The 11,141-nt window shown below is 31.8% G+C and overlaps 1 protein-coding gene across 3 annotated transcripts; it reads left to right on the forward strand.

Moving 5' to 3' along the window:
* Window positions 1–3,146: 3,146 nt before the first annotated feature.
* LOC111371238 (TOX high mobility group box family member 3-like) lies at window positions 3,147–9,512 on the forward strand. Of its 3 annotated transcripts, XM_022993128.1 has the most exons (8): window positions 3,147–4,230; window positions 4,718–4,756; window positions 5,131–5,166; window positions 7,063–7,098; window positions 7,514–7,549; window positions 7,968–8,003; window positions 8,412–8,447; window positions 9,314–9,512. In XM_022993128.1, exons 1-8 carry the CDS (start codon window positions 4,145–4,147, stop codon window positions 9,384–9,386), a joined length of 378 nt encoding a protein of 125 aa, XP_022848896.1. In that variant the 5' UTR covers window positions 3,147–4,144; the 3' UTR covers window positions 9,387–9,512. The 3 variants fall into 3 exon arrangements, with proteins under 3 accessions (XP_022848896.1, XP_022848895.1, XP_022848897.1); XM_022993127.1 differs by lacking the exon at window positions 9,314–9,512; XM_022993129.1 differs by lacking the exons at window positions 7,063–7,098; window positions 7,514–7,549; window positions 7,968–8,003; window positions 8,412–8,447; window positions 9,314–9,512 and adding an exon at window positions 5,260–5,442.
* The last annotated feature ends 1,629 nt before the right edge of the window (window positions 9,513–11,141 follow it).

Here is an 11,141-nt window from a genome sequence, read left to right on the forward strand (position 1 = left end):
AACTGAGGCTCTCACATGGCAATAGAGAATTTTAGATAGTTGCCAACCACAGCATGTATAGGTTCTTGCCCTTAAATCCACAACATGTAGTATAATCCCGGCATTGTGTCAAACTTGAAACTTTTCATTGCCTACGTATTTAGCCCACTCCATCCTTACAAGCTTACTATTTTTTTTTAGAATCTTCTGAATTCTAGGTCCCACTGCTGTTGTCCATTGATCACAAGCCTTTCTATAGGCTACAATTCTCTTCATCAAATACACCCTTATCTCCTCTAGCATGGTTAATATGGGCTTCTCTCTTGCATTCATAATTGTGCTATTAAACGACACATAAATTATTAAGAAGCATGTCACATTAATTCCACTCTCTAAAGTGGGATTTGCTCCAATGAGCAGCTGGTTTCGGTTTAAGCCAGCCATAAGCAGCCGGGTCCAAGTCCAATATCCGTTGCATGTGCCGCAGCCAATGTGATACAGTAATAGCTCTAGCTGCATCCCACAAACAATTCTTCAAAGTCAATTCGTTGTGGCACAAACTAAAATTCTTGTATAGATGTCTAATGCTCATTTTTTGCTCTGAATTCTCAAACAATGACTCAAGTGCATTAGTCAAACCCTTTTGCTTATTGGAAATGAATGTCCAGTGCTGACTATGACTATTGTGTATATGTAAATTATCCCTCGATAACTCCAAAAACCATCTCCAATTTTTCCTATTCTCAACTTCAACAACTGCGTATGCCACCAAGTACATACCATTGTTAGCATCAACACCGATTGCAGTCAATAATTGCCCGCCATGCTCTTTTTTAAAAAGCAACCATCTATCCCAATTACCCTTTTGCAACCCCTAATGAAACAGTTCCTCAATGCACCAGGGCAATGTAGAGTGATCTGAATTCTCCAGCATGTCCCTCAACTACAGTTGTGGTCCCAACATTTGTCCTCTTCAACTCCTCACAATAATCCTTCAGCATTGTATAATGCTCCACCATGCTCCCTCTAATTTTTTTCAAGTGCATTCTCCTTTGTTTTATACACTTGCCAATGTGAGATGTCACTCAAACCATCCCTCTTAACACTCTCCATTAATGTACTGATAGACATATTGGCATTAGCACTCCAATCAGATAAATAGTTGGCTACCAAATAGGTTGAGGTCACTCCGGAGTTCTTATACACTATAGGGAAAGTATGGTTGTCGACAAACATCTTGATCACAAAACTTGTCTTATTATGCTCTCTTGTAGCATACTAGTCCCATGGACAATTTCCCTTACACTTGGCCCTCAATCTGCGAGTGTCATCCTTTATAAATTTGATCTCTCTGTTGCTTCTAACTGAATATTAGGTGATGGCAGCCTTTAGTACTAACTTTGACTCAAATACTAAGCCTACACAATCAAAAAAAAAAAAATTGCATATAGATCTCATTAAACTAAAGTGCAAAATGGATGTAAATGGAAGTAGAGGATATGTTTCAGTTACCTAACGTGAACACTGGATCCTCCATATCTATCACTACGTTGAAAGAATTATTGGAGACCCTACTTTCTGAAGTTGTATCGCCTCCCTCTTCACTATGAATGCTCCGTAAATCATCGGAGTCCCCGTAGTCGGTATCGGAGTCCCTAACCTGGAGCTCATCCCCTAAACCAAACCCAAAATCAAAATGAATTCTTTGACTACTAGTTTCAGCAGTAGTTATGGGTTCCTGTTCCTGCTTCATCTCATAATCGGATTCCACCAAACTTTCAACTTTTTCTTCTCCCATCGGTTCTTCGTTTTGATCTTCAAGCACAACTTCATCCTCTTCCGAACTCGAATCACTGACATTTGTATCTTTCTCATTCTAGTATCGTAAAGTTCCCTCATACTATAATCACAATTCTTCAACGTTCTCTTGCCGAAATTGGTCAGACCAATTACCTTCAGATATTACACGTAAATCGAAAATATTTCCTTCTTTTTTAACCATTCATTTTTAAAAAAAAAATACTATTCCTTTCATTTTCATTCCCAAAAAATGAGGACCAAACAAGGGTTTAATATCTACCCATTCATTTCCATTACTTTTTATTTTCTTTTTTATTTTCTTCAGTCAAAAGTTGCATGCCGATGGGACCCATACTGTCTATTACTTCACTGAGCCGTCCAATTTGTCATTTGGATGTGAAATTTACAATAAAATAATATTATCATTGTCAACACCAATTACAATACTGTCCTTACAATAGTTTTGAACTAGGAATTGGCAAGTTGAGAAGGAGGGTGAAATTGTAAATCTATTTCCAACTGTTGTGGTCGCATTATTGTCGTCTGACACACGACTTCAATAGTTGGTAGAAATGTCTCTGGCTCGTGGGTTGGAAATGTTGGAAAATGGGGGGAAAATGAGAAATAAAGGGGCTCAAATCGTAATCTATCTTTAATACCAACCGCAATGTGGAGTCTAGCTCGTGTCGGCATTGAAGTCAATCCAAATAGCAAATATACTAGTAATCACAAAGATTAATGCTATTATTGATATTATAAAATCAATCTAGATGATAGGAATTCCTGTTTGTAAGGATTAAATTATATTTATAACAAATTTTAATAAAAGTTTATGAAATATATAGTTGAAAAATTGTGAATCTTATTAAATATGTAGTTAAATTAATTGTTGACTTTAACTTAAATTAAAATCTGAATTTTAATCCTTACTGAATAAGTATTTAAGTAATATTAAATGCGAAATACAATTGCATGATTCTACAAAAGGATTAATATATGTGTACAAAATAATCTACTAAAAGTTTGACAAACTCGACACTTGGCGGCCTCCTGTTGGAGGGGTGGTTGGCTCCACAGCCTCCCCTTCAACAGGCAGCCGCCAAGTGTCGAGTTTGTCAAACTTTTTGTAGTTGGTTTTGTACTTCTAGCATAGTCCTCTACAAAATGTATGATCAACATTAATTGTGAACTTTGACTTGCTCCTCATTTGGCCCCCGTTACTTTTGATTATAATGAGGATTAGTTTTTTTTTTTTTTTTTTTTTTTGAAAAATGGAAGATCGTAAAAGAATGAAAAAATTTTGATTTACGTGTAATATTATTTTAATGAAAATTATGTGGTTGAAAATAGGAGAGCAAAAATTTTAATTTAATTTGATGAAATTTTATGGGGGGCAAACAGGGGCTTGATTAAAATCATATTTTAATTGAAATCAAATATGGACTTAATTGAGTCTATTACATAATGACAACTAAAATGAACATAGTGTAGCATTGATAATGGCAAATTACACTATTCAATTAGTAAAGCCATTCAAAGCTTGAGATGATAAGATCAAGTGAACTTGCCATCTATATTTATATATGTATATATTTAGCCTCTATACGGTGGAAATTATAATTAAATTTTTAGTAAATTTTAATAAAAATTGATAAAATATGTAGTTGAATTGATGTGGATCCCATGAAATGCTTGATTATTTTTTATTTTGACTTTGACTAAAATCGGACTTAGTGTAAAAATGGTCAATTATGGTAACACTCAAAGATTGAAAGGTCAACGATAATGGGATTCAAAGTCTATCATTCCTTTCCAGTAGTGCTTGTCCATGAAATTTTGTGAAAAAGAAAAAAAAAAGGAAGAAAGAAAGAAAAAAGCTCCACAGGGACTTATTACATACTATATATATTGCATTACAGATGCCAAGTGGCACATTTTCTATCCTCTGTTTAAGCTATTTGTAGCGAAAAAGAGAGAGGGAGAGACATGGAAGAATTGTGCGATATTGCAAAAGCTCACTATCGGGCAGGCTCTCAACAAGTTCAGGCTTTAGCACTTACATTCTTCAATTCAATGGACAGTGATGGCGATAGCCGGATTGATCTGGGAGAGTTCCTAGAATTTACGAGTCAGAAATGCCAATCTCGGATTAATAGTCATTCCTTTTTCAAGAAGTTAGATTGAGATGGGAATGACACACTGGGTTTCTGGGAAGTAATGACTTTATACTACATCATAAAAACCGGGAGGCCATTTTTCAGTTTTTGCGATAACTTTATGCCGGGAATATTTTTCTCATGTGTGGGTTGCTCTTTCACCCTATGCCGTGGTTGTTATACGTCTTCTAAATGTGATCACAATCGCAATGGCCGCACTCGGTATTTGGACAACTACACATTGCTCCAAGTCACCCGAGATACAACACATGCAACAGGGATTAAGAAAGACAAGGTAATGTCTAACAAATCTTGATAAAAGTTAATTTTCGCTCAATAGAGGTGTCAATTAGGTCTACCATCTCCAATATATTAAGATGGAGACATCTTCAACATCAATTATTCCAGCACATAAAGTGGTCAGTCTTCTGCATGCTTCTATTTTTAATATACTCGAAAAAAATCTTGCAAAACTGGGACGACTTGAAAATTATTCATATTATATTTTCAGGAAAAAAATGGAATGTAGTATTTTGTACATACAATACATCATACAATCCATCATACAATACAATCCATCATACAATATTATTTTTAGCGTATATTGAGGAAATCTAAATAAATCAAGAAAGATGCTTGGCTGACAGGGTTTTTGGATAGGGCTCTCTATTTGAGTGGTGTTTTCCATAAATCAAAGACTTGTCGCATAATTTAATAAAAAGAGCTTACTAATTTGACATGATGAATAAAGTAAAGTTTTCCTAATAATTTTTTTTTTCCAGCAACCAACTACAACATCAATTATTCCAACATCTGAAGAGGTCAGTTTTCTGCATTCTTCTGTGTTTTATATACTTATTTAAAAAAAATTGGGACGACTTGGAAATTTTTCTTAATATATTTTTCGAAAAAGTGGAACTCAACACTTTGATTGTTCATGCAAACATATCTTTGATTTTCAGCGTGATAATTTTGGCAGTTTGTTGCTAGACAAAGTTGTGTTTGACACTAAATAAATTTCTAGTACAAAAATTTGAGATTTGTGCATACAAGCTATCATACGATATTTTCTTTAGCGTATATCGAGGAAATCTAAATAAATCAAAGATTATTCACATAATTTAACAAAGAACTTACCAATTTGACATGATGAATAAAGTAAAGTTTTCCTAATAATTGTTTTTTTTCTTGGCAGCCAACTACAACATCAATTGTTCCAACACGTAAAGAGGTCAGTTTTTTGCATTATATTGTTTTTATATACTTTGAAAAAATTCTTACTAAACTGGGACAATTTGGAATTTTTTTCTTATTACATTTTCAGAAGAAATGGAAAGTAGCATTTAAAGTATCAACCGTGATATGCTGATAGAAAACTCTTTGTGATACCACACACACAATGGGGGAGTAGGGTTGGCAATGGGAGGCAGGGCAATTGCCCCGTTTACATACCCGTTTAAGTTTTTTCTATATAATTTTTGATAATTCATTTTATTTCTCCCATACATTCAAGTGAGACAATAATATAGTTATTAAATTTTCTAATTAGTTAATTAATTTTTAAAATTAAATTATTGAAATATATTTGATAGACAAAGGTTTTTATTGTTTTTCATATTCCTTAGATAATCTTAATTGCCATCTTCTAATAAAATTAATGAAATTTCATGGAATTTTTTCCATTTAAAGTATTGAATTCTTAAAAAAAATAAAAAATAAATGGGACGGAGTCGGGTGGGGCCCTCGTTGCCCGTAACCGCCCCGTATTTGACTCGGGATGGAATTTCCTGCCTCGTACCTAGTATCGGGTTTGGCGAATATTTCTGTCATCCCTAGGGGAGAAAAAAGTATTTTTTTGGCATTTTTTATTCACGCCGATCCCACGCGTCATGTGAGTGTCGCTCAAGGGTTCTGTTAATCCCTTTTTGGCAACTCAGCTTAATTTTTGAAGTATTGAGGTAGTATTTGCCATTCTCGACACTTTGATTGTTCATGCAAAAATATCTTCGATTTTAAGCGTGTTAATCTTGGCAATTTATTGCTAGATAAAGTTGTGTTTGACACTAAATTAATTGCTAATACAAAAATTTTAGATTTGTACAAACTACCGTACAATATTTTCTTCAGCCTATGTTGAGGAAATCTAAACAAATCAAAGACTTGTCACATAATTTAACGAATAACTTACCAATTTGACATGAAGAATAAAGTAAAGTTTTCCTAATAAATTTTTTCCTGGTAGACAACTACAACATCTATTGTTCAAGCACGTAAAGAGGTCAGTTTTCTGCATTCTTAAATTTTTTTGTATTTGAAAAAAATCTTGCTATACTAGGGTGGCATGGAAATTCTTCATATTTTATTTTCCGAAAAAATGGAACGTAGCATTTAAAGCATTTGAGATAGCACTGGCCATTCTCGACACTTTGATTTTCATGCAAGCATATCTTTGATTTTCAGAATGTTAATTTTGGCAATTTATTGCTAGATTTGACACTAAATAAAATGCTAATACAAAAATTTGAGATTTGTACATACAAACTACCATACAATATTTTCTTTAGTCTATATTGAGGAAATCTAGATAAATCAAAGACTTGTCACACAATTTAACGAAGAACTTACCAATTTGACATGAAAAATAAACTAAAGTTTTCCTAAGAATTTTTTTCCTGGCAGCCAACTACAACATCAAATGTTCCAGCACTTAAAGAGGTCAATTTTATGCATTCTTAAGTTTTTATATACTTGAAAAAGATCTTGCTAAACTAGGACAAGTTGAAAAATTTTCATATTATATTTTCAGAAAATATGGAATGTAGCGTTTAATACATTTAAGGTCTGGCCATTCTCTACACTTTGATTATTCATGCAAGTATATCTTTGATTTGTAGCATGTTAATTTTTGGCAATTTATTACTAGATAAAGTTGTGTTTGACATTAAATAAATTGCTAGTACAAAATTTTGAGATTTGTACATACAAACTATTGTATAATATTTTCTTTAGCGTAAATCGAGGAAATCTAAATAAATCAAAGGCTTATCACATAATTTAACAAAGAACTTATTATTTTGACATGAAGAATAAAGTAAAGTTCTCCTAATAAATTTTTTTTCCCTGGCAGCCAACTACAACATCAATTGCTCCAGCAAGTAAAAAGGTCAGTTTTCTGTATTCTTAAGTTCTTATATACTAGAAAAAAAATTCTTGGTAAACTGGGACAACTTGGAAATTTTTCATATTATGTTTTGAGAAAAAATGGAATGTAGAATTTCAAGCATTTGACGTAGCTCTGTTCATTCTCGACACTTTGATTGTTCATGCAAATATATCTTTGATTTTCAGTATGTTAATTTTTGGCAATTTATTGCTAGATAAAGTTGTGTTTAACATTAAATAAATTGCTAGTACAAAAATTTGAGATTTGGACAGCATTATCGTACAATATTTTCTTTAGCTTAAATCGAGGAAATCTAAATAAATCAAAGACTTGTCACATAATTTAACAAAGAACTTATTATTTTGACATGAAGAATAAAGTAAAGTTCTCCTAATAATTTTTTTTTCCCTGGCAGCCAACAACAACATCAATTGTTCCGGCAAGTAAATAGGTCAGTCTTCTGCATTCTTAAGTTTTTATATACTAGAAAAAAAAAAATCTTGGTAAACTGAGATAACTTGGAAATTTTTCATATTATGTTTTGAGAAAAAATAGAATGTAGCATTTAAAGCATTTGAGGTAGCTCTGGCCATTATCGACACTTTGATTGTTCATGTAAATATATTTTTGATTTTCAGCATGCTAATTTTAGTAATTTATTACTGGATAAAGTTGTGTTCGAGATTAAATAAATTGCTAGTACATAAATTTGAGATTTGTACGTACAAACTATTGTACAATATTTTCTTTAGCTTAAATCGAGGAAATCTAAATAAATCAAAGACTTCTCACATAATTTAACAAAGAACTTAATATTTTGACTTGAAGAATAAAGTAAAGTTCTCCTAATAATTTTTTTTTCCTGGCAGCCAACAACAACATCAATTGTTCCAGCAAATAAAAAGGTCAGCTATCTGCATTCTTAAGTTTTTATATACCAGAAAAAAAATCTTGGTAAAAACTTGGAAATTTTTCATATTATGTTTTGAGAAAAAATGTAATGTAGTAATTAAAGCATTTGAGGCAGTTCTGGCCATTCTCGACACTTTGATTGCTCATGCAAATATATCTTTAATTTTCAGTATGTTAATTTTTGGCAATTTATTGCTAGATAAAGTTGTGTTTCACATTAAATAAGTTGCCAGTACAAAAATTTGAGATTTGTAATATACAAACTATTGTACAATATTTTCTTTAGCTTAAATCGAGGAAATATAAATAAATCAAAGACTTGTCACATAATTTAACAAAGAACTTATTATTTTGACATGAAGAATAAAGTAAAGTTCTCCTAATAATTTTTTTCTTGGCAGCCAACTACAACATCAATTGTTTCAGCAAGTAAAAAGGTCAGTTTTCTGCATTCTTAATTTTTATATTCTAGAAAAAAAAATCTTGATAAATTGGGACAACTTGAAATTTTTTCATATTTTGTTTTGATAAAAAATGGAATTTAGCATTTAAAGCATTTGAGGTAGCTCTGGCCATTCTCGGCACTTTGATTGTTCATGCAAATATATCTTTAATTTTCAGCATGCTAATTTTATCAATTTATTGCTAGATAAAGTTGTGTTTGACATTAAATAAATTGTTAGTACAAAAATTTGAGATTTGTACATACAAACTATCGTACAATATTTTCTTTGGCATAAATCGAGGAAATCTAAATAAATAAAAGACTTGTCACATAATTTAACAAAGAACTTATTTTTTTTACATGAAGAATAAAGTAAAGTTCTCCTAATAATTTTTTTTCCTGGCAGCCAAATATAACATCAATTGTTCCAACAAGTAAAAATATAAGTTTTCTGCATTTTTAAGTTTTTATATTCTAGAAAAAAAAATCTTGGCAAATTGAGACAACTTGTAAATTGTTCATATTATGTTTTGGGAAAAATGGAATGTAGCATTTAAAGCATTTGAGGTGGTTCTGGCCATTCTCGACACTTTGATTGTTCATGTAAATATATCTTTGATTTTCAGCATGTTAAATTTTGACAATTTATTGCTTGATAAAGTTGTGTTTGACATTAAATAAATTGCTATTACAAAAATTTGAGATTTGTACATACAAACTATCGTACAATATTTTCTTTAGCTTAAATTGAGGAAATCTAAATAAATCAAAGACTTGCCATACAATTTAAAGAAGAGCTTACCAATTTGACATGAAGAATAATGTAAAGTTTTCCTAATAATTTTTCTTTCCTGGCAGCCAACTGCAAAATCAACTGTTCCAGGAAGTAAAAAGGTCAGTTTTCCACATCCTTAAGTTTTTATATACTTGAAAAAAAATCTTGATAAATTGGGACCACTTGGAAATTTGTCATATTATATTTTTAGAAAAATGGAATGTAGCATTTAAAGCATTTGAGGTAGTTCTTGCAATTCTCAACACTTTGATTGTTCACGCAAACATAGGGTAATTGGCACAAAACGTCCCTACCTTTCAAATGTATTGTGGAAAACATCACTATCTTTCATTTTTTGGCACAAAACGTCCCTACCTTCCACTTTCTTGGCGCTGAACGTATTTTTCATCAATTTTTGATGATTTTACCCTCCATTCAAATAAAATAAAAAGAAAAGAGAGGAAAAAAATAAAAAAAAAACTAATTGCAACCATATTCCCAAATTTTCTAAAAATTACAAATAGTAACTTGATAATTACCATATTAAATAAATTGAAAAAAATCAAAAAATTAAGAAATTTTTTTTTAAAAAATGGGTTGTCTTCTTCACGACACCCCTTCCCACGCACCCCACCATATAAAATCTCTTTGCACAGCAAATCCTCCAAATCCGAAGCTTCATTACATCTCTCGAGGGTTGTTAATAGCTTACTTTTTTGCTATTTATCTTTTATTATTGTTATTTTTCAGTTTTGATGATTTCTGTGGGTAGTATAGATGGGGAAAATTGGTCAGGTTTAGGGTTAGAAATGAAAGAAAATGAACTTGAAGAAGGAGAGGCTGGCTGTTTTCAGAATGATGGTGACGATTCCACCATTGACCCTGATATTGCACTCTCTTACATTGTAAGTTCATTTTATTTTTTAATCTTTCTTTGTAATTCAGTTTTTCAGTTTTCTAAAGCTGTATGTAGTTTGATTTATGAATTATATCCTATTCAGTTGTGCTGAAAGATGTAATGGGGCTTCGGATTTGGAGGATTTGCTGTGCAGAGAGATTTTGTATGATGGGGTGGGGTGGGGTGGGGTGGGGGAAGAAGAAGATGAATAGTAGGGACGTTCAGCGCCAAGAAAATGGAAGGTAAGGACGTTTTGTGCCAAAAAATGAAAGGTAGGAATGTTTTCTACAATAAACTTGAAAGATAGGAACGTTTTGTGCCAATTACCCCGCAAACATATCTTTGCATTTCGGCGTGTTAATTTTGACAATTTATTGCTAGACAAAGTTGTGTTCGACAATAAATAAACTGTTAGTACGAAAACTTGATATTTGTACATACAAGCTTATATTGAGGAAATCTAAATCAAAGACTTGTCACATAATTTAACAAAGAACTTACAATTTGACCTGCAGAATAAAGTGAAGTTTTCCTAATAATTTTTTTCCTGGTAACCAACTAAAACATCAATTCATAATGAGGTCAATTTTTTGCATTATTAAGTTTTTATATACATAAAAAAAAATCTTGCTAAACTGGGACGGCTTGGAAATTTTTCATATCATATTTTAAAAAAAAATGGAATGTAGCATTTTGAGGTAGCCCTCACCATTCTCGACACTTTGATTGTTCATGCAAACAAATCTTTGATTTTCAGCGTGTTAATTTTGGCAATTTTTTGGTAGACAAAGTTGTGTTTGACACGAAATAAATTGCTAATACAAAAATTTGAGATTTGTACATACAAACTCTCATAGAATATTTTCCCTATCTTATATTGAGGAAATCTAAATAAATCAAAGACTTGTCACATAATTTAACAATGAACTTACCAATTTGACAAGATTAAAGTGAAGTTTTCCTAAGATTTTTTTTTCCTCTGGCAGCCTGCTTCAACATCAATTGTTCCAACC

This window comes from Olea europaea, chromosome 22, assembly GCF_002742605.1.
Source record: "Olea europaea var. sylvestris chromosome 22, O_europaea_v1, whole genome shotgun sequence".
NCBI lineage: Eukaryota > Viridiplantae > Streptophyta > Magnoliopsida > Lamiales > Oleaceae > Olea > Olea europaea.

Coding starts and splice junctions, on each gene's coding strand:
- LOC111371238 (XM_022993127.1), top strand. CDS start 3,997: ATGACTTTATACTACATCATAAAAACCGGGAGGCCATTTTTCAGTTTT. Junction 4,757..5,130: donor TTATTCCAACATCTGAAGAG/GTCAGTTTTCTG, acceptor TTTTCTTGGCAG/CCAACTACAACATCAATTGT. Junction 7,099..7,513: donor TTGCTCCAGCAAGTAAAAAG/GTCAGTTTTCTG, acceptor TTTCCCTGGCAG/CCAACAACAACATCAATTGT.